This window comes from Aulonocara sp. 'chitande type north' Nkhata Bay, linkage group LG16 (genome assembly GCF_057382095.1).
Source record: "Aulonocara sp. 'chitande type north' Nkhata Bay isolate Kocher_YH1m ecotype deep benthic linkage group LG16, A_spYH_male_GT1.1, whole genome shotgun sequence".
NCBI lineage: Eukaryota > Metazoa > Chordata > Actinopteri > Cichliformes > Cichlidae > Aulonocara > Aulonocara sp. 'chitande type north' Nkhata Bay.
Genome location: NC_141359.1, coordinates 7,319,551 through 7,347,272, shown reverse-complemented (window position 1 = coordinate 7,347,272; position 27,722 = coordinate 7,319,551). Strand labels below are relative to the sequence as shown.

General features: G+C 39.2%; 2 protein-coding genes across 3 annotated transcripts; both read left to right on the top strand.

The window, feature by feature from the left end:
* Positions 1–714: 714 nt before the first annotated feature.
* Positions 715–12,098, top strand: creb1b (cAMP responsive element binding protein 1b). Of its 2 annotated transcripts, XM_086266537.1 has the most exons (9): positions 4,517–4,729; positions 4,805–4,900; positions 5,209–5,334; positions 5,457–5,603; positions 5,703–5,803; positions 6,848–7,002; positions 7,608–7,790; positions 7,971–8,124; positions 8,402–12,098. In XM_086266537.1, exons 3-9 carry the CDS (start codon positions 5,230–5,232, stop codon positions 8,544–8,546), a joined length of 990 nt encoding a protein of 329 aa, XP_086122663.1. In that variant the 5' UTR covers positions 4,517–4,729; positions 4,805–4,900; positions 5,209–5,229; the 3' UTR covers positions 8,547–12,098. The 2 variants fall into 2 exon arrangements, with proteins under 2 accessions (XP_086122662.1, XP_086122663.1); XM_086266536.1 differs by lacking the exons at positions 4,517–4,729; positions 4,805–4,900 and adding an exon at positions 715–866.
* Positions 12,099–15,502: 3,404 nt separating this feature from the next.
* ccnyl1 (cyclin Y-like 1) lies at positions 15,503–27,072 on the top strand. The gene is made up of 10 exons (XM_086266782.1): positions 15,503–16,509; positions 18,248–18,322; positions 18,980–19,023; positions 19,405–19,505; positions 19,862–19,897; positions 20,001–20,052; positions 20,718–20,837; positions 21,705–21,871; positions 25,180–25,342; positions 25,737–27,072. Exons 1-10 carry the CDS (start codon positions 16,350–16,352, stop codon positions 25,851–25,853), a joined length of 1,035 nt encoding a protein of 344 aa, XP_086122908.1. The 5' UTR covers positions 15,503–16,349; the 3' UTR covers positions 25,854–27,072.
* Positions 27,073–27,722: the final 650 nt, after the last annotated feature.

Sequence of the window (27,722 nt, the reverse complement as noted above, 5' to 3'; positions counted from 1 at the left end):
ATAATTATATTACCATGTGGTAGTAAAAGCACAGACCTGTTACAGTCGAGCAGAGGTTTCATTAGTTTATAAAAGCAAGTTAAAATCCTTTTAAAAAAAATCCCCCGTGAAGTTAGACATTTAACCTTGTTATAATACATTTCTAATAATACAAGTTGTGATCTATAATCGCAGTACTTGATAAAAATTAATAAATATTTTTTTAAAAACCCCGCAGCTCCACTAAACTAACAAATCAATACAACTAACTGGGGGCCACTGGGAGAGGCAATCAAGGCTGAGGAGCGCCCAATGATGTATAAGTTTCAGATAAAACCACGGGGCTTCCAAATTAATTAGTTAACTGGACTGTGTTTGTATTAATACCGTTGAAAATATATATATTTAAAAAAAAAAACATAGAAAAAAAATAGAAAGTAGCTTGTCTGTCACTAATATTTTACAGAATTTCTGTTTCCTGCTTTGTCATATGTCTAATACGGCTTTAGATGAGCGCAGTGACCCTCACGTTTACAACACGCTTTTATGACCACCAGCTTTAGCTGACAGATTTTTATTGCTTTTGTTGTGTAATTATTGAATTGCAAATAAACCGCGTATTGTTTTTTTAGTTATTTTGCCAGACGTTTCATGGGGCACGAGGGTGTCGTTGCTATCCGTTCATTCTCGGCATTTTCCGGCATTTTCCGTCTGCACTTCGTTTATTTCCGGTCAGCGTCGCCATCTGCTTTCTCGTCCTTCTCCAATCTCCGTGTTGTTGTTCCCGGTGACGCGGCGGAGGTGTAGCCTGACGCGGGCTCTTACGTGTCGGCCAGAATAAAAGTGGAGCTCCGGAGGCCTGGGAGTGACGAAGGGAGACTGTATCGGTAAGGACGAAGCGGTGTCCGGGGCTCACAGGGACGGGACACTGCCGTAGAAAGTGTCGGTCTGGTCGGGTTCGGCCCGAAGCAAACAAAGAGATCATGGCGCCGCGGTGTGTTTGTAGCAGGATGGAGGGAGGGGAGTCTGCGGCTGTTTGGGAGAAACGGAGCAGATGTGTGGCTTTGCTAGTGAACCAGGATGGGCAGAGTGTTAAGACACAACAAACGGCGGTCGGACTTTAGCTTTGTTAATACGCTCACATGTAAATGATGCTGTAGCTGACTGAGCTTTCTGCGCAAAGATTTGCGCTGTTTCCCTCCCGTTAAAGGCGCACTGAAAACACTAGCTACGATATTTGCGTTTTTCTCCGTCACTTGAGAGACTTGATTGTTATTCTTTTATATGTACATGAATATGTACATTTACATGTATGATTGCATACCCATTTGTATCGACGCTCTTTCGTGGTTAGTGATTTTGCTCCGAGTTTGCGTCGATGTGCACACAGAAATGTGACATCGTAGGCCTCAGCGTTTGGTCGCCCGTTAAAAACATAACCCACGGGCCTGTGGATTTAACGCACATCGTGTGTCTGCGGTCTCATTACTTTTTTTTAAAAAATTGCGGCACATCTCCTGGGATGTGATCGGTGTGCGTTGAGGGGGCGTTACCCGGCCATGTGGCGCTGCTGTCACACACGGAGCATCCGAGTGATTTTTGAAAAGCAGAGGGAGAAATGTGTAAAGCCAATCATGCAGCGGGGAGAAGCTACGCACTGTGTGAGATCACGGAGCTCAAAGAACAACACGTCCCAGATCAACACTCGCTGCATCGCCTGAAGTCAGGCGGGGATCACCTCTCCAAAGCTCCTTTATTAGAATCATAGTTAATGTGGGGGCTTTGGGTTAGGAGCCGCTAAGTTGAGTTTGAAGTGTGACCTCCTGATAATTGATCAGGATTTGTTAGGGAAGCCCAAGATGCCCTTCATGATCATTAACCATTTTTATTTTATTAAAGAAAAAAGAAGTTCAATAATTTTCCTTTCCAAAATAAAAGCATTTTGTGTGTGTTTGTTATTGAAGATGACGTGGGGCACGCCCATGTGTCCCCTTGGAATTACCCTGGATCACCTTTGTATGTGTTAATGAGTAGATTTGCATCTTCACAAAATAATTTCTATCCCATTGTTTGGGACATTTTTTTCTTTCATAAACATTTGCCCATGCAGACAATGGTGAAAACACAATTCAGATGCACAATATAGTGTCTAGTGCAGGGATGTCAAACTTAAGGCCCAGGTGCTCGAATTAGCACGGCAAAAACTCCAACCCAGCCCCCTTAACAGCTTTGGAAAATGTGAAGAAAAGCAATGATTTAATTTTAAATGTAAAAGTATTAATGGAATTAAAATAACATAAACCCTGAACATAAAGATGTCAGTTTTGATTCATCTTCAACTAACTGCTCGGCTCCAAACTCACCTTCCTGGACGTGAGGACAAGGTCGAATTTTTTTGCTGTTAGATCCTGATCAACCCTGTCTTTATTTGGGGCTGAATTTCTCATATATGAACAGTGAAGTTACTGCTCTTGGCGTGACTCCTTTATACATGCGCACAGTTGTCTCACTTTAAAAACAGAATTATTCTGATGCTTCACATATGTTATAAACAGCTGAAATAACTGTCTTAGTACTTAATAATTACTCATTTAAATAACAGTAATGTGAAAAAACAGGAAATTCCTTCTTTTTTTTTATTTTATTACAGGACAGTCTTGTTTGTGAGCCCCCAGAACTTTTTCTGTAATTTTACAGAAATAATTTAAGCCCAAAAAGTTGTGCACTTCTTTCAGTTACTACAGCAGTAATTCTCTGTCTTGTAGAAAGACTGTTGAAAGTGCACTGCTTTCACTTATATTTGATATATAAAATGTGCAGTTAGACTTGTTTATGTTTAACTGCATTTTTTTGTCTTCCCCGCGCAATTGGTTAATATTGTTAACTCCCTGAAAATGGCTTCAGCAGCAAAATTAAGATGTTGATCAAGCTCTGATAATGTGGTCTGAATTACACAAACAAAATGAAATTGTTGATAATCTCTAAGAACAACCTAACCTGTGATTTGGTTATTTTTTTAAGCCTCTGTCACAGAATATGTCACTAGGGTGACCAGATGTTTCTCTGTTTTTATTCCTTATCCCTCGACCCACATCTTGAGACAGTGTCCCACATTTTCTAAAGGCTGATTTTTACTCTGTGTATATGAAGGAATGGCTTTTTTAAATTACAGTTGGAAGGAGGACGTTGGCCTGTCTGATGTCATACTCATCAGGGAAAGTCACACGTCAGCAAAAAGTCACACTCTTTGCAGATTTTGTTGAATATGATGGAAGCTACCATGAAGAAAATCAAGCGGCAATATGTCCTTAAAAAGAGTTTTTGTCTTTCTTTGCTAGTTATTTTTCAATTTCACAGAGAGGCAAAATACGGTGTGAAGCGACGATACGCGTGTCATAATTGGATAGGGCATGTCAGTCTGTGGATGCATTCAAACTGAAACCGAAAAACTGTTCCCAAACAGAAGAGCAGATGAGATAACGTGGAATAAAAGAGAATACAGGAGTGTAGAGATGATTTTCAGCCTCTTTTATCTTATTGCTCCTCACGGTTTTATTCATTGAGATTCGTAAGGCTATTGTGAATACTTTACCGTTTGACGTATGTCAACAATCCTGGCTGTGCTGTGATTTCAGCTGCATTTACATAATAACAGTAAGTGAAGTGATCACAAGTTTTCATCTGACAGGGTGCTCTGCTCTCTGTCACACTGAAACCTCTGCTCACTCTGAACAGAGCAGAGATAAAGTGTCGTGCCTGCGTCGGGAGAGTAAGGCCTTGTTGTGAAGCAGTGTTGTCTGTGGGTGTTTTCAGAGTAATGACATGGTAAAAACAACCTTTCCAGGGGAATGAATATTCAGTTATTTCCCAATGCATCCAGGTCATGTTTGTTATATGAATGTGTGCCAAGTGTTGTAGCAGATATGCGGTGTTACTTTTAGTCACTGAAACTATTTTTCCTGCAGTTTTCAGTTTTATTCTGATGTTGTTTTTACTAAAGCCAAAAATGTGAGCAAATAACAGACACAGCATTGTTATTTGGCACAAACTGATTGAGTTGTGCAGTCGGCTGAGTGTTTGACTTTTCCTCCAGTCAAACACTCAGCCGACTGAGTGGGCAAAGTTACGTGACAACACAGTAGTATGTTTGAAAGGGGATAGTACATAAAAGTATTAATGGAATTAAAATAATAAAAACCCTGATCAGAGGTTCTGAATGTCAGTTTTGATTCATCTTCAACTAACTGCTCAGCTCCAAACTCACCTTCCTGGACGTGAAGACACAGTCGGATTTTTTTGCTGTTAGATCCTGATCAATCCTGTCTTTGTTTGGGGCTGAATTTCTCATATATGAACAGTGAAGTTACTGCTCTGGGTTTGTTGGTATGTTATAAACAGCTGAACTAACTCAAAAACCTTTTTAACATTTTACTGTAAAGTTATATTTTACAATATTTACATTTGTAGTAATGTGAATAAGTTGAATGACAGAAACCTGCAGGGGAACCACTTAAAATGTATTGTGCTTAAATTTTAGGGAGAAAAGTCTTTTTTTTTTTAGATTAGCTCGGGAAATGTGAGACTGTGAAACCGACTGAAAGCAGACGCTACACTGAAAGCATGAGAGCTGAAAACCCTGTTGGCCTTTTCTGTTCTTGCTGCTGTTACCCAAAGCAGTCGTCTTTTGCTGAGCTGACAAACTCGTAGAGAAGCAGAAGAGTAGTAGCTTTGTGACGCCATTCTCTCAGAGGTATGCTGTGTTTAAATTCATGCAGAATTATTTTAAGGTCTGACCTAGTAAGTAATTGCAGTTCTGCCTTTACAGAAAAGTGACCAGGGTTTACATTCAGACATGATGACGACAAATGCCTTCAGCTTATTGTAAAGCAGTGCGGGCTTTAAATACCAGAACATTGCACAGGTATAGAAGAAGCTCCAGGAGATTTTATTATTGATGATTAGCATCATAAAAGCCATATTTTTTTAAGAGAATGATAGTATGTTAAACCTCTTTACTCAGATGGCCAGTGGTTGACAACTGTTGTTATGTTTACTGTTATTGACTCCTTGGTGACTCATTCTGAGTCATCTAGTTTGGTGTTTTTATTTAAGTGGAAGTTTAAATTCAAACATATTCTAAGCTTCAGTCAGCTTCTGACACCTGGCGAGTCGTTTGCTGCAGCTCCCCAAAAGCTTCGTTTTAACACGTTCATTCAAATCTGTACCCAGGTTACAACATCAGGTTAGCCAATGAAGATGGAGTCAGCAGCAGAGGTTCAGCAGGGGGCAGAGACTGCTGTGACTGAGATGGAGAACCAGCAGATCACCCCGGCACAGATTGCTACTTTGGCGCAGGTATCAATCACGTGATGAAGATGATGTTGACACAATTTCCCCTACTTTCAGTGCGTTCAGTGCCCATCTTGAAGTGTGTTAAAATGCATGTGATAGCTCAGTCATATCACCTCTGAATTTAGGTGTCCATGGCAGCAGGACATGCTTCAGCAACAGGTCCCACAGTAACACTGGTACAGCTGCCCAACGGACAGACGGTTCAGGTCCACGGTGTGATCCAGGCTGCGCAGCCATCTGTAATCCAGTCCCCACAGGTCCAAGCCGTACAGGTGAAGCTTGAGCAGTACTGTCTTTTTATTCAGCCTTAGCACAAGATCATTAGCCATGAAGTGTTGATTAATGTCTTGTTCTTTTGATTGATGCTCCAGATCTCCACCATAGCAGAAAGCGAGGATTCGCAGGAGTCTGTAGACAGTGTGACCGACTCTCAGAAGCGCAGAGAGATTCTGTCACGGCGCCCCTCATACAGGTAATTAAGACATTCAAGACAGTGGTGTTATGCCACAGACGAGTCTAAAGCTTTGGGGGAAAACTGTCAGATGGCCACTAAACCATTTTCATTTGGCTCTGTAAATTTCAGGAATCGAGAAGTAGTTCCCAAAAGTTACATTTCTTCTTGCTTGATAAAATTGATAAAATTGTGCATATTGGTTGCAATACAATCTGCTAATTTTAGTTTGTGTGTGTGTGTGTGTGTGGGGGGGGGGGGGATATTGGTGTGCCTACAGCATGGATATGGGCATTTCTTTTATTTGTATTCCCCCAAAAACGAGTGCAAAGTGCAAACTGCATCCCGGACAGAAACAACTCCATTACGGTGATAAAACCAAGCTCCTTGCAAGCATCTACAGAGTCAGTGTGCTAACGTTAACCTAGCCTAGAACCCAAAATGATGTTAAAACTGAATGAATGCAGACCCCAGTCCAGCAGCCAGATCCTGAACTTGAAGAGCTAACAAAGGCAGTGATGAGCAGTCAGGCTGCAGCCTCATTTTCTATTTGTTTCTAAAGTAGACTCACTGTGATGCCTTAAAGTCTCTTTGTGCTGATTTTCACCTTTGCTTTGTGCTGATTGCTTTGTTTTTATACCTAAATTCTAAATAAAAGGTCATATGTGTGTCCACATTAGGATTTGTGTTGGTGTGTGGCCTCAGATTTATATTGTTAAAGGTTTATTATGAGACAAATAAGTTAAATCCAAATGTAATGTAACAAGTAGTAGTAGTATACCAAATTATGTTTTCATGGGAGCAATTGTAATAATGTAATATTACTGCATTAATATTTACAGGAAGGATACAAATAAGCAGTGAAAGATGCTTTATGGAACAGAACACTGTTTGATGTTTAAAGAGAGAGTTTGCTTTCACTTTGGTAGCTGATGTCTATTTTTAGATTTCACAGGGCACTGGCTGTCTCGCTTGCCCTGACTTAACGCTCATGCTAAGGCTGATACATTATTTTATATGGATAACTAGGATTGACAGTAAATCCACTTCTGCGTGTCCTAACAGGAAAATTCTGAACGACCTTTCGTCTGATGCACCTGCTGTCCCTCGTATCGAGGAAGAAAAGGCCGAAGAAGACTCATCTGCTGCTGCCGCCACACCTGCAATCACCACTGTTACTGTCCCGACACCCATCTACCAGACCAGCAGCGGCCAATACAGTAAGTGACATTTGGTTCAGTAATTAAATTATGTTAAGTTATTTTAGTAATTAAAAGAATATAATTAGGAATTAAAATATAAAATATTTATAATAAATAAAGCAATTTAACCATCAACCTCACTACTTCATGTGAAGTCTTAAATGATCTCCCCAGTAATACAAAAACCTTGATTACTTAATATAAATGTAAACATATTGAGGGAGATCACACTAGGATTAAAATATGTTATGTTTTCAGTGCAGTTTAAAGCATTTTTAAATGACTTAAACTGGGTTAAGAAAGTAAAGGGCAGTTAATATTCCACATATTCATCACATCGAGGAAGACAATGAGTCTGACCTGTTTAGCTAATTGTTTTGTTTGTGGGGCAGTCCAAGAAATGTTTAACAGTTTGTGCAAGTTCATCACAGAAATACAGTTTGATGCTTCATGTTTGATTAAGCGCAAGACTCTAAAAGAAACAATAACAACTTCACAGCACATTCATCACAATGTTTTCTTTATGGGAAGACTGGGGAGCGAAGAACGATAAGAATGAAACAAATTTATAATGTGTTTTCTGTCCTTTTATTTTTCTCCCCTTTCATTTGTCCCTCAAATAGTTGCAATCACACAGGGTGGAGCCATTCAGTTGGCCAATAATGGCACAGATGGAGTACAGGGCCTTCAGACTCTGACTATGACCAATGCAGCAGCAGCCCAGCCTGGTGCCACCATACTGCAGTATGCACAGACCAGTGACGGCCAGCAGATACTGGTTCCCAGCAACCAGGTGGTGGTCCAAGGTAAGAGTGGCAGTCTATTATCCATGAGCACAGCCATTCTTCAAAGCATTCTTTTGTCTTTGGCAGCAAAGACAAAAACATTTGGATGTTCATCGTTAGTAAACAAGATAGTTAAACAATGAACTCGGTTCATTAAGAGGCCAAATTAAACATCTGCTTTCTGTCAAATTTTCCTGTTAGCTGCCTCAGGTGACGTTCAGGCCTATCAGATCCGAGCAGCCCCTGCCAGCACCATTGCTCCCGGGGTAGTCATGGCCTCGTCCCCTGCTCTTCCGACCCAGGGTGCCACTGAGGAGGTCACCAGAAAACGCGAGGTCCGCCTCATGAAGAACAGGTATAAAAAAGGAGGACTGTGTGTTTTTGTGTTTGTTTGTTTTGTAATGTCTTTGCAGTTTCTTCAAATACATTTCTACGGCTGCAAGCACCAGGAATCGCAGGGTATTCATAGCAAGTTAATAGTGATTCATAGTAGTGAGTATGTTTCAGCCCAGAGTTTGGTACATTTGAGAAGTGTTCACATTGCAGGTATTAGAAAGGAGGCCAATGAGTACACATCAAATCCAACATGCAGAAGGAAACAAAAACCCAAATTGTGTCTTATCCTTCTACAGAGAGGCGGCCCGTGAATGTCGCAGGAAGAAGAAGGAATATGTTAAATGTCTGGAGAACCGAGTGGCCGTTCTGGAGAACCAAAACAAGACACTAATTGAAGAACTTAAAGCCCTTAAAGACCTTTACTGCCATAAATCAGAGTAGTTGCACTCCTGAACACCACACTGGGCCAAGTAGCATTTCAATACCTTTCAAATGCTTTGACTGTTTCTGTCCACCTGGCCTTCCGGTTTGCCCTTGCCTGGTCTTTATCCCCACCCCCACAAAATGGCTCAATCCAGAAGACTGTTATTACAATAAATTTAAAAAACAAAAGTTGTGTACTGTTATCAAGGTCTGATGAGAAAAACTGCAAAAGTGCTAACTGATACTTCATAGGCAATTACAATACAGATCGCAATGACAAGCATATGACAGTGGTTAACATGCTGCTTTGTGTACGAGCCTGAGTTTTATTGTCATAGTTTTGGCTGATGCCCAGATCATTTAGTCTAATGTTGCTTCACAGAAGAAGAAGAAATCCTGATATCTGCTTGTTTTGTTTTCTGTTTGTTTTTTCTTTGAGTAAATGGTTCAACTTCCAGACCAACTTGAAGATGCAAATCATTCATAATGGTTTACTGAGGTACTAACTTTTACTATCTCTCTTCCAAGTTCAAGTTTGTTTTTTTGGTTTTTTTACTTGAATCAAGGTTCAGTTGTTGAAAAACAGTTTATTTTCTGGCCTCACTGGACTCCCGTAGAGTCCTGCATTTACTATGTAAGCAATAATGCCATCTTTAAGTTGGCCTTGGAGTGTCACTGTTGTAGCTGTCGCTTGCTGTTTAATTTGCCCAGTGGTTTTGGTTTAATATCAAACTGTAAGGCAAGAACTATTTTCACTGTGTCCTAATATGTGAGTCAATAGAAACTTGCCAAAAAAGGTTTTGTTGCAGTGGCGCAAGATCACATTGAAGGCAGTCAGCTTTGAAAATGTTTACTCGCCAAAACTTTGACAAGAACACAAAGCTTGTTTTAAAAAGAAGGGGGGGGGGCATTGGTTGATTTGTTTTTTTATTTTATTTATATACATATAAAATTATCTTGTCAATTGATATTTTTCCAGCTGTACTTTTTTTTTTTTTTACTTTCTGGAAAATAGCCAATATGTTGCTGTACCAGGCAAACCCAGTCAGTTGCAGTTAAAGGCTTTGAATGAAACATGAATTTCTACTTGATCCACTCGTTTATGTGAACCACGTTGTAAAGGGGACTCTACAGCTAATTAGGCACAAACAATCCTTTTTTGTCTTCTAAATATTTGTAATGATGCTACCAACTGCCAAAAAGGAAGAAAGTGGAGCTACGTAGGTGCAAGCAGAAAGTTGATTGCCGCAGTCGTATGTGTTATATAATGAAATGGTAATATTACAATTTTCTATTCAATGCTTTTTTTTCTCATGACGATTGTCGCTACTCCCGAAAGATCATTAGCACTGTTTTAAAGGCAGATTATTTTTGTTACAATCTAGACTAAGTTTTTATAGTTTTAGTAAAGATTCCTAGTAATTCTGGGAACATTTTACTCATTAGCTTAAGGAAAATTTTCAATTTTAGACATTAGGTATATTCATGGTTTAAATTATTAAAGTGTTGCATTTGCCAATGCACGCTCTTAATTTGGTGCGTAAAATGCTCTCACAACAAAATTTTAGAGGATTAAAAGAAGAAGGAAGCAAACCCAAGTAACACAAGCGACAAACTTTTGTTTTGTTTTGTTCTTTAATCTTATTTCCATTTTGCAGTGTCTGTTAAATGATGGTAAAATCTGAATTGTGACACCACAAGATTGCGGGTCATTTCTGGATATGTAGCAGATTGGATCCTTGGTGAACTCTACAGAAGATAACGGCTACAGTAACATGAGTTTAACTCTAATAACCCGTGAAGATGTACACTCCATTGAGAGGAGATCACTTTGTGGGACTGTGTGTGGTTTTTGAACAGATATGTGTATGTATTTGTGTGTTTATTTTTTTATATTACTGTACATAGACTCTACAGCATGTGTAGAACTCATGTATTTCTGTTTGTTTGATATGGAAAAAAATGTTCTTATGGCTTGTATGAAAATCAACTTTGCATATTTGTAACATATATCAGTGTATAATTGAAAGAAATGTATGTGTGTATTCATGTTATCCACCGGGCCTACCACCGTCATGGCAGCTAGTGTATGAGAAAAGGCCTTCAATGGAGATGTTATATTTTGGAGTGTTCTTTAGGATCAGTAGTGTTTGTAGACAAAAACAAGTCTGTTGAGAAGCATTTGGGGTCCACAAGATATATCAGCTTCACAATTTTGTCATTGGAAAACTTTATTAGGTTTCCTAAACATATCTTTTGTCTATGCTCATGGAATTTGAGAATATCTTTCCCATTGTTTAGGGTGACTTTCAAAATAAAATGTATTTCATAAGAAAGCAATATTTGTTTTAACAGAACATAGTGGGGAGTTTTAGCAGTGATACGATATGTATATCAACTGTTTCTGTTCAAACAAATGTTATATTATATTGTTGTGACATAATTTTGTTATGAAAATCATTCTAAATGAGCAGAACCTCCAGCAGGTCTAAGTTAAGAAATTAAAGCACAGTTTTTATTTTTTCTTATGTCAATTCAATCTTTCATTCATTTCAACCAGAACATTACTGCAATCCTCTCTAATGAAAAGTTTGAGGCATTTTTAGTAGGAAAGATGCTGACATGAAAACTTCAAAAGCTAGAAAGGGAAATTTAAAAAATGTCCTTCAGCCCACGGTTGTGATCTTTATACTCATCAACAAGTCGTTTGGTCCATTTATTAGCATTTGGGAAGCATTTGAAAGCTTTGTTCAGAGCTTTCAAATGCTTCCCGCTCTTCATCTACACATTTGCACAACAGAGTGCGGACTTTGATTTAAAGCAATCTGTAGAATTCGTAAAGTCATAAATAATGTTCTTGTACTGCACTCCAGGGGATGATGATGATAAAGTCTGATGATCGAGAAAACCATAAATGGGCTAAAAATCTGTATTTAGTAATAAATGCATGGTGAGTGCCAGGGCTCTAACAGTGTGTTCAGGGATTGGTAGCAGTGACAACTTTTAGATACCAGTGCCATTATGATGCGACAGAGAGGAAATGCAAGAAAGTCAACCCCTTTGTAATTCAAACTTTCAGTGGTGCTTATATTAAAAAAATAATAATCTAGTAATAACTTTCTTTTCTGTTGATTTGATATGGTGAGCTCAACTTTGTGATGTGATTACACAATATCTTTTAAACGATAATTGTTTTGATTTCTGTTTGTGTGCCAGAATAATTTGTAACAACGGGCCTCGTTTGTGCATGTAACAGAACGATATCCATGTGTGTAAAGGTGTGTATATATAAACAGGATTTCTAGAACAGTAATAATGACATTTTTTCTAACTTTTAATGTGATGAGTTTGTATATTGCCACTTTTGCAAGTTATCAATTGAAAATGCCATGTATCATACGGTACCTTGTATAGACGGGGTTGCCAGATGAAGAATTCAATACTGTTTGTTTAAACATTGTCAAATTATAAAACTATACCAGCCCATTATTTCAAAGTGCTGTTACTCTGGCATTATGTCACTCTTTTGTAAACACTTGCTATGTCACAATAAACTGATACTGAAGATTATATATCCTATTGTATTAATTGTATTGTGTGTATTTTCAATCTGCTTGACTGCGTTGTGTTTAGTGTTCTATTTCTAATAAAATGGTAGCATGTCAGTTTAATAATCATGATTATCCAAGTTTCAACATGTACGAGGACATCGAGAAAGGGGTGAGGTGTGAGCTTTTCAGTGTGGCAGTGGTGTTACATCAGTGATCAGCTCTGAGCCTTGTTTGCAGTGGTGTTTGACGGGTTGACAGATGAGGTCAGGGAGGAATATGATGTTTGCAGACGATACTGTGATCTATAGTGAGGGTGAGGAGCAGTTCAAAGAGAGCCTGGAGAGATGAAGGTGGAGGTATGCACTGGAGAGAAGAGGAACAAACGTCAGTACAAACAAGCCGGAATACGTGTGTGAATAAGAGATGAAAATGGCAATGTAAGAAGCAAAAGCAGTAAAGACGAATGAGTTGAAATGCCTGGGATCAAGTATTCAAAGCAACAGAAAATGTAGGGGTGGGGTGGGTAGAAGTCTCAAATCTATTCTAACATGCATTTAAACCCATAATACGTGACCATGAACACTAGGTATGTGTAAGCCAGTTTAAACACTAAGCAAAAAAAAAAAAAAAAGAAGGTTGTTTGCTATAAATTTAAGCTGATGGGTTTGGGGTAACTGTGGCTCAGGTGGTGGAGCAGGTTGTCTTTGGGATGTCAGTGGTTTGATCTCCTGGCTTACCGTATCAAACACACTGTAACTTAAACAATGGAAGTGGTTAGGGGAGAAAATCATTTGATGAAACAGCTGCAGTAAACAACTAATAGTAGCTAATTATCTATAGTCATGTGATCAGAACGCACATTGCCTGCATATTTTTCTCCCTCACAACACCAATGATCCCACACTTCTTTTCAGCATGTCTCAGTCCTTTGCATGTTTTGGTATCTGTCACTTCTGAAGCTGTTCCATCACGTTTTTGTCACTGCGAAACACTTCCATTGTTTTTCATGTGCTTTTGCAGTATTTTCTATTTGCATGTGCTTTCTTGATGTTCATTATGATTTTATTTATATAATCGCCTCAAGGCGCTTTATTTTGTAAGGTAACACCCTTTTAACAGGAAGAAACCTCTAGCAGAACCAGGCTCAGGGAGGGGCAGTCATCTGCTGGGTTCAGGTTGGGGTGAGGGGAGGAAGACAGTGTGTAGTGTGTTTGACCTCTCTGGGTCACCGTACTGGCTCTTCCTGTCCATGTGTCCACCCCGAGTTGCCTATGACATATCTTTAGGGAGTGTGAGTATGTGTGTGAATGTTAGGCAGTGTTGGTCAAGTTACTTGAAAAAAGTAATCAGTAACTAATTACTGATTACTTTCCCAAAAAAGTAATCCCGTTACTTTACTGATTACTTATTTTCAAAAGTAATTAATTACTTAGTTACTTAGTTACTTTTTAAAAACACGATTTACAACCTGAAGAGGTGATAAAGTGATAGATCTGTCAGCCCAATTCTACTTTTTCTACATAATCCATCATACAAAATGTAATCAAATGGAAAAATCTCTTTTTTTTAACTTGTTTTATCAGTTTTAATCTTTTAACTTTATGCATCAAGCAAAAATGTAATTATAGGCTATGCAACATTCTCTGACTGGAAGAAATTAGTTTAACATTTAAACCTATTTTCTGCACATTCCAGCACATAAAATAAAATATTTTTTGTGTTTACACTCAGTCTTTCAAATAGATGCAAGTAAAACACAGCAGAACATAAATAAAGTCAAAGACTCAGCGGTCCTGTTGCTCTATCTTCACCTATTAAGCAGCACCGCGGTAGGCGAAGGTTTACCCTGGTGCAGGTGTGCCACAGCGGTCAGTTGAAGAATCCGGGACTTTCTCTGTGAGTTTCCCATTACGTCGTTGCGCACTCGGTACTTGCTTGGAAGTTTAGGGGGTTTTTTTCGCTGTAAAAAGAAGTTTTCTTCCCACGCACGATGGATGCTAATGTTTTTGTCACTTTTTATGGAATCAAACTCAAAGTAAGGTCAGTACTTCCACGCTTTAAACGCTGCACGCTCATACTCTCTCCCACAATCGATATATGATCCATTGTTGATCCGCACACAGCTGTTGTCACTAACGGTGCACTCGCTTACGTCACTGTCGTGAGACATTCTCGCAAAAAATCACGGTTTTAGTAACGCAGTAACGCAGTGTTCCTACGGGAAAGTAATGGTAATCTAATTACCGTTTTTGCAATAGTAATCCCTTACTTTACTTTAAAGTTACAAGTAACGCGTTACTGCCCATCTCTGGATATAAGTGCTTAAGTATAGATTTGGGAAAAGAAATACTGTATAACTGTGTGTAATTGGGTGAATGAGAATGAAAGGGTTTTGAGCACTTAAAACTGAGGAGAAAGATGCTTATAGGTACCAGTCCATTTCCCATTTATAAGTAAATTCAAGTATATTGGGTATTTACTTAAAAAGTAGTTGAAGTCTGCTGAAGTATGTTTTTTAGTCTCCAGCATGAACTTGCAAAAATAGGGTTGGATGACTGACATGGCTTTCTTTGTTTGTACTTAGAATTTCATGTTTACACATTAAAATATTCAACATACACACACATACTGCTGGCAGATTGACACTAGTGTATGATTTATGTCATTTGCTTATTTAATCATTGAGCAAAATTTTAATACAATCTGTGATTTCCCTGCTTCATCACATACAGCCAAGAGTGAGAAGGAAGAGGAGTCAGGAATCCTGTTTCTGAAACCAGAGAGTGTGAATTTAAGTTCTGTCTGAGCTGCCACATTTTAATAAAAACTGTCTGACACTGGTTTTCAGTGGCCTGTAAGGAAATCTATCATCAGCTCACGGATTCATCTTTAAATATTTGTCAGGGCTTTGTGGGGTTTTTTTTATCCCTAAATAATAATAATAATAATAATAATAATACATTTTATTTGAAAGCGCCTTTCAAAACACTCAAGGTCGCTGTACACAGTAGTAGTAGTAGTAGTAGTAGTAGTAAATCTTCCTCTCACTCTTAGGCTTCACATTTAATTAAACAGCCATTCTTATTTGTTTAATGAATTAAGATTTAACAAATGTAGCATGTTAAAAAAAATATACCACCTGACTTACAGTCCCTGCTTGCCTATCCAAATTTATTGCGTTGTTTGAATAACAAAAGATGCACTGAGTGACAGGTAGTGCAATAGAGGATGGGCTTCGGTTTTCACTGTCAAAAAAGGGTGTGGATCAGTGACGATACAAAAATAGGAGCGTTGTAATTACATTTCATGAGTTTAAATCTTCTTTGATAGACAGCCTTCACAACCAATTAGCAGGGTTTAAATGCTCGCCCATTGATTTATTAGCCAATAGTAATGCATGGAATTCCGAGGTGGGCGGGCTTACCACGTTCAGTGCCAAGGCTTGTCCGTTTGGGAGCTCCGGCAACAGATGGTGGCAGTGGCGTCTACCTACGGCACAAATCTGACAGGGAGGAGACTCAAATGGGGGTGTCCGGAATTGTGAATAGAGTTGGTTGTCTAACGATGGACCGGAAGAAGACTTTGTCAGTGCAACTCCATTGATAATTTCTTGGCTAGTCTTTTAGAATTTTATCCTTTTTTTCTTTGTTTTCCAAAGAAGGCCGCAAAAGCCTCGAACTGGATTTGTCGACACACTGGGCTCAGTTGCAAGAGGGCATCTCTGGGATTGCTCGGAAAGTCTCGTAAAATATGTCTGCTGGAATGTGACATTTTGAAGACGTAACACGGTCATTTTGAAGAGACTGTTTTATTTACTTGGTACCACAAAGTTGAATTGATGAGGAGCAGAGAAAAGTTAACGAACCGAGCTAACTAGTTAGCTAACATGCTATAATGCTAGTTGGCTACTTAGCATCGAAACTCTGGCATGTTGAATGAATGAATGGACCAGCTGCTTTAAACTAAGAGCGGCTTTTGTTAGGACGAGAATATATCGACTGTTACATACGCCCAGTCTGACTTTCCACTAAAAGGCAAAGCTTTTGGCTGTTTGGTCTCCGGCTGCTGCTCTACTTAGCCACAAATGGACAGGAATGCAGTTCCTGGGAATTGGTGGAGAGCGGCGTTTTAGGACGCAAAGATAATGTGCTTGTACTGAGTGCAGCCTGGTAATGTTTATGAGGCCGAGGGAGGCTAACCTCAGCTAGCTATATATATTTGCACTACTTGGATTTGGCTGCTATCGTGTGAAGCTTCCGCTCAGTTTGGAATGGGGAATACGGTGTCATGCTGCGTGTCTCCGGAGTCGAGCCCCAAACTGCCATCGAGACTGCCGGCAGAGCGGCTGGAGGAGTTCCAGACCAGCACCGAAGTGAGCGACGACACTGTGCCCTACCTGCAGCACATAAGCGACAGAGAGGTCCCTGATGGTAAGAGCCTGCCAGACATCCAGCACTTAACGATTCCTTTATAGCTTTAACCCCCGTTTCACTTTTCAGTATCTGGGCCTGTGAAACACTACACCCATATGTGTTTGTTTACAGGGAGGCTCATCCTAATCCACCCACTGGCACAGAGCAGAATGATCTTTGTGTGACTCCCAAGCACACACGCAAACTTTGATGACTGTATACAGGCTACATCATGTATGCACAAACTTCTGTTAATATTGACCCACGGGATGAATCGAAAGCGAAAGATCATCCAAGAACTAAGTAATAATAGTGTTTCACAACATGCACACACCACACCCACTGGTTATTGCCTAGTTACACCTTCTTTGTATTTATTACCATGCTAGTGGTAAAACTGGCCTTTTTAATTAGGACATTCTTGGCACCATTTATCCACTGCATTATATTGATCAAATTGGCATTACATACAAAAGTTAGACATCAAATGTGAAAACAAGCTTTTTGATATCTTGGTTACTTAGAATCAATTTCTGCAATCTACTGTGTGGGGAAACTTGAAAAGGTAAAAATAAAGAAACTGAGACACACACACACACACAAAAACAAACCCAAATGGCAACTGTGTTTAGTATTTTCTTTTTTTGCATGACATTTTTATGTTCACGCATGAAATTTACATATTCCTTAGGAAATAACTTCATCTTAATGTGTCTTTAAGCAGGTAGTGGTTGAACACAATAAAAAGTACATATTAAGTGTTGTACCCCTCTTAGTTTTGATGCCCACACTGTAATTTCATGCTGTGGTACAGACCCCGATCAGGAAAGTATCTCAGATATTTCTGTGTGATGTAGAGCCAAGCTCAGTCCTTATGTCGCCACTCTTTATTGATTCCCCAGCTTGCACAGTTTATTCCATTTATGAGGTTATGGACAGTTGTGAGTGCAGTTTGTGAAACCAGCTGTTGGCAGGGTGAAAGTGGGAGGGGGGAAACAGGCCAGCAATCTGTCGTGCATTCCTTATGGTACTCCCTTAACAAATGCTTCTATCACCTAATCCCTTGTATTTTATGTAATGTGCCGTCTGCATGAATTTGGAGAAAATGGATTTCTAAGTTGTGGACGTCTATGAACCAGTGCCAGCAAATCAAACTAATGACACTTGTGCTCTGTTTAATGTCTAAGTTGTTTTGAAAACCAGAGGTTTTGTTTTAAATGTAGTGAAAAGTTTTAACATAGTGCTTGTGTCCTTGATAGTCTCTGTATTTGCACAGTAAATTGAAAAAGTAATTGGACAGTAATGCCGTTGCATTTGCTAATAGTACTCGGGCAAATTGGATTTAAGGAGTAAAGGTCATTGTAATTGTAATGCTTTAATTGAAATTTTGCACACAATCCACCTGTCAGGCAACACGATTACATTTAGTTCTTCTAAGTCAGATGTGTTGGAGGCTTTAAACCTCCAACACATAAGCACAAACAGGTTCCCAGTCTCTCTAATCTGTTCTGAGCTTCATGTCTTGTTTGTCTTTAAACAATTAAAAGACTGTCTTTATTACATTATTCTACACTATTTATGATGATGATTTACATAAATACACTGTGTGATCTTATAAGTGTTTGATGGTTTTGTTAGCTCACAACTTTATGGTTTTTCTTTTCTTTCTTTATTAATGCAGAAACAGGAGCTAAATGCTTCACACCAGCCACTAATAATGAACATTTAAATGCTTTTCTTCCTTTTGTTGTATCAGAGCTGGCCTTGGAGTCTAATCCATCGGACCACGCCCGAGCAAGCACCATCTTCCTTAGCAAGTCCCAGACAGACGGTGAGCAATCATAACATGACACTCACACAGCAGTGATTCACACAAACTGTCTTCATCTAAATCCCAGTTAACAGAAAACATGCACACATCTTTTCACTTGAGCAAATGTTTGAAATTCAGTGGTCTTTAACCTGCCAGCTCCCCTAGTTGTGAGATGATCGGCTACACCCTCAGAGAACAGCACCGGTAACTGTTGGGTGAAATTACAACACTCTATCCTGGCTGAGACCTTAGTTATAGATCCTATTGTTATAGCTGCTGCTCTGCAGATACATAAGTGTCTTTTAAAAATTCATCACTTTCTTACTGTAGAGTTTAAGACTAAGATGTATCATTTAAAAAACCAAGTTGGCGATTACTTGAAAGGGTCTCAGAAGATTTTTAGAATTTTATAAGGAAAATACAAAATAAATCACTTTTAATGGTTTGCTAACCTATGCATTATGAGTTATGTGTCCAAGACATAGTTGAATAAGTATATATGGTATTATATTTACAGAAAAATATCTAAACAAATGTAAATAAACTCTTCTAACTATAATTTATTTTACATGATTCTTGAGTGTGAAAAGGCTGTTAAGTGCTGTGGTATTACAATTAGTCTTCTGTGATTGATGCTGCTTTTAGTCTTTGTTGAACATTTTAATTCTTTTGCAGTACGAGACAAGAGGAAAAGCAACCACATAAACCATGTCAGTCATGTAAGTGTTTTGAAAATTTACATTAAATTTTTGCTTTTAATATTTAAAAAAAAAAATCAATCACACTAAGCTTGGTTTTTAATATCCTAATGGTGACTTTAATATAACTAATTAAATGGAACTTATGAACTTAATTTATGGGCTATTAGCTTGTACATTTCATATTGTAGAGGGCTTCATTTGCGTTTATTGCCAGTGAATGAATCACTTTCAGCGAGGAAAACATTTAAACAAAGATGATCCACAAATATTGTTAAAACAAAACAATTATAACACAGAACTTTCAAAAAATTGGAAATGTAGGAAGCATGCGTGACCGTCTGTCCCCTGAACACCAGTTAATTGTGTGTTGTATTTTTTTGTTTTTTTAAATGTGTGAAGGTGTCCCCTGGTCCACTCTCAAAGAAATACAGCTCCTGTTCAACCATCTTCATAGACGACAGCACCGTCAGCCAGCCAAACCTCAAAAGCACAATCAAATGGTGAGAATGTCTCTCAGAAACACAAACACACAGGGCTGTGTTGTCCAAAGGTCCCTCCCTCAAAACAAAGTCCTGTTACATCAGAGCATAGTAATCCTGGAGTGTTAGAAAACAGATGCGTGACTAAAGCTCATGTTGTTTCCCCTCGTTTAGGACAATAATCTGTAGTGACATTAGTCCAGTGAATGTGGATCATTATATCAGGATTATCTGAGTGTGATTAAATGAAGCCTTCTCGCTGAATGTGTCAGATATTTTGTCACACTATAAGCTCTAATACACATGCACACACGATGCTAGTGTCACACTGAGGTTGTAGCTATTAAACTAATCAGGGGGTTTTCTTTCTCTTTCAGTGTCACTTTAGCAATATACTACCACATCAAAAACAGGTATGTGTAAATGTTGGATTTGATTACTAACTTTTGGCAGATTATTTTATTAAAACTAGTGTGCCTGTGAAGTATATTGACTGATGTATTGCTTGTGCTGTAGGGACTCGGACAGGTCACTGGACATCTTTGATGAGAAGTTGCACCCCTTGTCGGTGAGCATGTTAATGAAATTAACCAGCTCTCCAGCTCAATAATGGTGGTAGACTCACATCGTTCATGTTGATGTGAGTCAGTATGAAGACCCATCACATTTACATGTGTAGGCACTCTGCCCACTGGTCTTCTTTGGGCCACGTTTTTCTAGAAACTTCACAAGTTATTAAGAGTTGTGATGCATCACAAAAGGGATGTGAATCACTGTTTTAAAAAGAACCCATAATGAGGAAGAAAAACATCCTCTCTTGCGGTCTGCATTAATGACTTCCATTCAGTTGTAGATTTGCGATAAAGATGCAGAAGTGGTTTCTTTTCACTGCCTTACAGCGTGCTTTTGGCAGAGCTGAAGTTATCGTAGTGGAAAATAAAGAAATTTCACTGTTAAACTTATTCTACAGTTTCCATTAATAATGGATTTCAGCAGCTAAATGGTACAGCTTCTTTTTCACCAATCAATTTTCTATACTTAAGAATGTAATCATTGCATCATGCCTGACACATCCAGCTTTTTGTGGTGTGTTTCCACACAGCTTTTGGCTCCAGACTTTCAGATGAATTACTGAGCTACAAAAAAATAACCCCAAACAAACAAATGTGACCTGATTGTTGTTAGACCTTTGTTGCTTCTGTCAGACAAGTGTGTATTTTTCACCTCATGCAGAGAGAGCCGGTGCCTGATGACTACGCATATGTAGACCCAGAACACAAACTGATCTACCGCTTCGTCAGGACACTGTTCAGTGCTGCACAGCTGACTGCAGAATGTGCCATTGTCACTCTTGTAAGTGGTGTCTTGATTTATTTATCACATTTACAACAGTAATTGCATTGCACACTGCATATTTGATTTCACCCAGTGTGTTTATAATGTTTTAATTCTTTTTCCTTTTTTTATATTGTTTTTGATTTCTGTCTGGGTTTGTTTTTTGTTTTGTTTTGTTTTTTTGGATGGAGCTCATGCCATGGTGTACTTCTACAGTATCAGAATTTAATCAAACACACAAAGATCACCAAGTGGATATTAATTCAAGTTGTGCTCAGCATCGTGTTTGTCTGTACTGAAGATAACCTGAGTGACATGAACACAGCTGTGGAGGTTTTTGTTGTTGAGTACTTTGATGTTGTATTAAATGGCCACCAGATGGCAGTGAACGCCTGCATTTATGCTGTTTTCCCAAATAGCAGAAATGACAGTTGATCGTCAGTATGAAGACAAAAGACACTCTTAAGTCAGAGCTGTCAGAGTAGGATTCTCGAATTTTTCTAGCTCAATCCCTATATTTACTTTCAGTTTATATCATCCTACAGGCTGGGTATTTTGGAAAGTAGTGTTTTGCTTATTTATTATTTTCAGCTGTTGCAAAAATGAAAACTCAGTATTCTGTTTTCAAAATGGCAAAAAAACAACAACACATCTTTGTAGTTTTGCAGTGGTGCTGTTGTGGCTGTTGGCTTGTCTCATAATCATTGTTATTAGAACAGAAATACAGTGTGGTTACATACTGTAAAAGTAGTCTGGAAGGTGCATATAGGGATTTTGCTCAGTACAGATACACACACAGCCAGACTATTGTTCCTGACTAATTGTAGTGAACTAGCAAAGGAATTATTAAAACCTCTGAAGCTTTTAACATTCTTCGTCCTCAAGGTGTACCTGGAGCGCCTGCTGACCTACGCTGAGCTTGATATCTGCCCCGCCAACTGGAAGCGTATTGTCCTGGGAGCCATCTTACTGGCTTCTAAAGTCTGGGATGACCAAGCTGTGTGGAATGTCGACTACTGCCAGATCCTAAAAGACATCACTGTGGAGGACATGTAAGTTGTACAAGTGATCTGAAAAATGAGAACATGGTGACTGTAAAAGAACCACTGGATTTAGTAACCTGTTTCCTGTTAATATAGTCACATCCTTGGTGAAGTCTAATTTCTGTAGAGAAGATCAATCAACTTGTTCAGAAAATACATGTTAAAATAGTAATGTCAAATATTACCAAGAATGTAAAGCAGATTTAGTGCTTTAAGTACACATATCAAGGCAAATCTTACTCAAGGGTTTAGAATAACAACAATTCAAATGAAGGAGTGAATTTATCAAGGAAATCCTTGTTTTGCTGGTGCTGACTGATCAAACAGCATACCGACTGTGGAACCAAACAGTCTTTTCATTCTGCTGTACTGGTATCTTGCAGGCCCGTGTGAAGCACCACGATCAGAGTGCATTCAGTCAAAACTAGTTTGCTAGCAGACATGCTAGAAATGAAATGTGGTAATAGCTGTTTCAAGCACTTGTAAGTGGAATGAAAAGCCAGAGAAGATGTGGGTAGAAGCTTGAATATGATGCACAATTTCAGAACATCGCTTCTGAAACATAATTGTGACATTTCACTTAAATTTGAAAGAAAGTGTTTGATAAATTCAGCTAGGAAGAAGAGCACCGTCCCCATTTAGCACCTCCTAAGGCCGTGGCACTCAGCCTGTGTACAAAGCTGATTTCCCCCTTTGGGTTTGGAAAGAGATGCCGCTGTCACTGAATCAACATTGTTCCAGATATCCTCAGGTCTGTTTGAGAGGTTGAGAGAACATACAAGTACCCAAAATCTTTATTGGGTACTTGTTTGGGTTTGTTCTTGGTGAACTCTGGGGTGCCAAAATGTGGGTTGTTGGCATGTTCAGGTGGGGAAAGCTCCAGGAAACGCACATGCAATGAGAAAATGAAGAAATGTGTTGATTTAATAATTTATTTATTTGTTTTTTGCTGTCCAGCTAGGAAAATTGTTTGTTAATAATGCTCAATCCGCCCCACTACCATCATCACCAATAAATAAATAAATAAATAAAAGGAATACATCAACAAGGATGCACTTAAAGCAGACAGATGAAATACGGGGATGGAGAGAAGCCACAGCAATCTGTGCTGTCTGTCAGGCTATAAGAGTCGAGAGGCTGCACTTGGAAGACCCAGGCTTTATTTCCTACAATTGCTTTTCGTGTGTGTGCGCGCTCATATGCGTGTGTTTGTGAAAGAGGTCGAAAGTGCCTCCTTGTTTTTTTGTGATTTGGAAAGATGCGTGTGCGCTCTCTCTGCGAGCCCCCATCCCTCTCATACGTCTGACCTACCCTGTCTGTGCCCTGTTTTCATTGCTTCCTCTGAAGTGTCTTTGTGATCCCGGCCCGGTCTGGATGGAGGGATGGGAAGAGGAGTAGAGGGAGAGAGAGAAACAGAGACGGAGAGAAGTGGAGAGGAGGGTCTCAAGTGCTCTCACTGCTTCTACATAATGGTCCTGGCTCTCGCCCGCTCCATTAGTTGCCCCGGGAGACCAGACATCACACACACACTCACACACTCGCTCTCACCACCTTTGCTGACCAACAAAGCATCCTGGATGCTGTCTCCTTGGTGACCACCTCCCTTAGATTTTACTCGTGACTGTGATGATGAGGAAGGATGATGGAGGTTGTAGTCTTGAAAAGGATGAGCTGCGATACTCCAGCTAAGTGCCTGGATGTCTGATTACCCACGTGTGAGTGTGAGCCCTTTATAAAGATATATCAGATTCCATCTTCTGAGAGATGAGTTTTAAAGCTGAAAGCGACTGAATATAAAAGTTTGTGTAGAGAGAGGTTTGTCCTGTCTGCTTTTGTTTCTTCAAATCGTGTCGTCTTCACTGCTGCTTGCTAAACGAGCAGAACTCATCAAAATGTCTTGTTGAGAAGTTGTTTCTTACCTGTCAGTTGGACCCTGGTCCCCTTTTCTGTGAACAAGTACAAAAAGGAACTTTTGCAGTGGTTGTTTTGGGGGATTAGTTTACAGTGGCTTTTCACTAAAAAGATATTGTATACTAGGAACTTTCATATGTTGTGCTTGCAGGAGAAATTGTCTAAGCTAAATATTCCCTTAATGCACAACTGTAGTTGACTATTTACTTCAAAATATTACTCATCCACCTGCTACTAATCAAGGCTGTCGCAACAACTAGTGCTGTGTGATACTGCAAATTTTAATATTGATCCGATACCATCTAAATACAGGGCCAGTACCATCCATCCATCCGCTTCCACTTATCCTTTTCAGGGTCGCGGGGGGTGCTGGAGCCTATCCCAGCTGTCATAGGGCGAGAGGCAGGGTACACCCTGGACAGGCTGCCAGTCTGCCGCAGGGCTAACACATATAGACACAGACAACCATTCGCACTCACATTCACACCTATGGGCAATGTGGATTAATCAATTAACCCATCCCCATAAGCTGCATGTCTTTGGATGGTGGGAGGAAGCCGGAGTACCCGGGGAGAACATGCAAACTCCACACAGAAAGACCCCGGCATGATGGTGGAATTGAACTCACTTCATGCTGTGCGGCAACAGTGCTAACCACCGTGCTACCATGCTGCAATAATACAATAAAGGCAGCTTATGTAATGAAGAGACCGTGTCATGAGTTCTGGGATGAATCATCATCATTTTTGTGAATTCTCAACATAATTGTAATGATCACTAAATAACAGATTTTCAGTTTTCACAATAATTAAAAAAATCAAAACAACAACACACTGAAGTTTTTCATGAATTTTAAATGTGTCTGTCTTTAAAGCACCTCTGTCAGCTTCTGCTGTTTAGATGTGCTATAGTCTACAAATAACATAAACATGATAGTCCACACAAAAAATAGACATTTGTCATGGTTAATAAGTTGTGATTTTGTTTTTCTTTATTATATTACAATAAAAAATTTTTTTTAAAAAAAACTCAATTCAGTTGATACATACTGAACTTAAGCGACACAAAGTATCTATTCAATACCAAAACCACCAGCAATAGCAACAGTACTATTAATATTTGAATCGGTACGCCCACCTCTATCCATAACCAGCCGCTTGAAGTTTCAAAAAGCAGGTTGCAAAAACAAGTGTGATTCTGATAAATCTTTTCAAATGTCTCCTACTGTGTCACAAATTATGTAAAATGCAATTATTTTTTTTAACTTTGAGACTGGGTGACTAGGCTGTTCTTTCCTAGGGAAAAAATGGGCTCTATTTTTTACACACACTCATACCTTACAGTCCAAATTACGTCCCAGGTTTTGACTGTTGGGAATAACCCTAAGGTGTCTTCCTGATCTCTAGGAATGAGATGGAGCGCCACTTCCTGGAACTTCTGCAATTTAACATCAATGTGCCGGCCAGCGTCTACGCCAAGTACTACTTTGACCTGCGACAGCTGGCCGATGACAACAACCTCAGTTTCCCTCTGGAACCCCTCAACAACCAGCGTGCCCAGAAACTAGAGGTAAGCTTCCTTCCAGAGACTACAGAACATCCGTCTGTAATACTCATCTAACGCTGCCTCGGATTAGGAGTTGCTGGTAGATACTCTGTATTCTCAAGTTAAAGGCTGTTTATTTTGGCAACTGTTTCTATGGCATTTACAAGCAGGATTTAATTGAACTAATAAAAGTGTTAGTGATTAGTACAGTAGGAAGAACCACCCTCTGAAAACAGTCTGAGAAATTTCTTATGTAGCTTTTTTGCTCATGACCTGGATTTTTAAAGTGCAACAAAGGCTGTTTTATCATTTACTAATCATTAGATACCTTTAATTCAAACCACCTGGTTAAATCAAAATGATCTAGTCCATCTGTGTGTGACTTTTGAGTAATTGTGCTTTGATAATGCTCCTCCAGGCCATTTCAAGACTATGTGAAGACAAGTACAAGGACCTCAGTCGAGCCGCAATGAGGCGATCTCTCAGCGCAGACAACCTGATAGGTATACGACGCTCCAATGCTGTGCTCTCATAGACTGCTGCCCTCTGACCTCCAAAGTTCAGCTAACCCACAGCCAGCCCCAGAAAGCATTACCCACAGAGTTATCAGGCAAGGACAAAATGCCACTGTATGACCTGTCCACACGGTAATTTACATTACAGCTGTAGACGTGCGTGATTGTTAAATTAAAGGTGTTTACCTTATCTGAAGCATTATCATTTGACTGTTGTTTTTACAAGTCCTTTATTTATTTGTTATGTCTATCACTTCTGAGAGAACACATTGAACATGAATGATTGAGTTCATCATCTGTCTGAAATACACTTTAGTTTCTATTTTTTTCTTTTCTACAAAAGTGTTTGAATTACTTCATGCAGCCTTAAAGGATGAAGAGAGTGGTGAGTTATATTTGTTGTTACTGTCACCGTATTCCACGAAAGACCAAAACCAGCAAATGTTAATTGTTCAGATGTGGCGAATTGTTTTTTTTGGTTTTTTTTGTTGTTGTTAATGAAGATTGAAATCATGCTTGAGTGCTATAGCAAGTTAATGTTGGTTGGTCATTTCCTGGGATTCCTTAACAGTATATAAATATAAACTTTCACCAAATGTATCTTTTTTTTCCTTTAGCCACAAAAAAAATGCAAAATGATCTTTGTTGTAAATTAGATTTAATACCAGAAGTTACTGTGGCGACTGTAACTCAGACATGTTTACTGTCGATATGTTTCGAGTACATTTTTCTGTCCATCAGGATTGAACATCCACCATGTCTCATATTACAAGACACTGAGCTGTTATCACTGTGTGGGAGCTGGCTGACGTCTTCTCAGTCAGCTGTTTTGTGACAGGAAAATCAGGAGTGCCATTTGCAATTTGGTGTTAAGTTGTGTATACCACGGGTGATCAAACAAGGCTGTTTACTGACTCTGGATCAGTATTTGAAAATTAATGGCTCCATATGGAAGTTGGGTATATGCAGGTCAGCCTCAGTATTAAGTTCCTTAGATCCTCATTCCCACCGCCCCACCCCCCGCCCCCCATCAGATCACCAGTGTTGTTCTTGTCCAAGCACCCATCCAGCCTAAGGTTTGGAACACACTACACAGATACTGAGGGGGAAAACAAACTGATGGATGCTCCCCTTCTCTTTTGCTTACTATGTAGGCTTCTAGCTGTGAAGTTTGTCTTGTTTTTAATTGAAAAAAAAAAAACATTTGCAGATGGAGTATTTTAAATAAACACTAATCATGTAACAAATGTGGTTTATTGTCTTTTATATTGTGTCTTTATGATCAGCTAAGTTCTAAACATTGTTGAGAATATTGAGCCTGACTTCCCAGAGTTCAGTTTAAACACTGTGTTATAGCCGAATATTAGAAAAACACAACATGCGCCATTCATTAACCTTAGCTGGCATTATGATATCTAAATCAAAAACAGCCCACAGTTGTGAGGGAATCAGAGAATCGCTCCTATTGTAATTCCTTGGTTTTTACAGACATGCAGCTGCACGTCTCTTAACAGGTACTAGAAGCTATGAACACATCACTCCAATTTTAGCCAACTTACATTGGCTCCCTGTTAAATATGTAGATTTTAAAATTCTTTTGTTCACTTTTAAAATTATAAATAATTTGGCGCCCAGCTATCTTTCCGAACTCCTCCATTTGTACAATCCCAATAGAGCACTTAAGATCATCCAATCAGATGCTCCTAGCACAACCTAGGTGTGACCGAGCCTTTGCAACGGTAGCACCCAGACTCTGGAATAACCTCCCTGTTCATATTCGTACTGCTGAGTCTATCCAGTCTTTTAAATCATGTCTTAAAACATATCTTTGTACTTTGGTTTTTGATTCTAACTAGTTGGCTGTTATCTGGCTTGTTCTGCTGTCACCT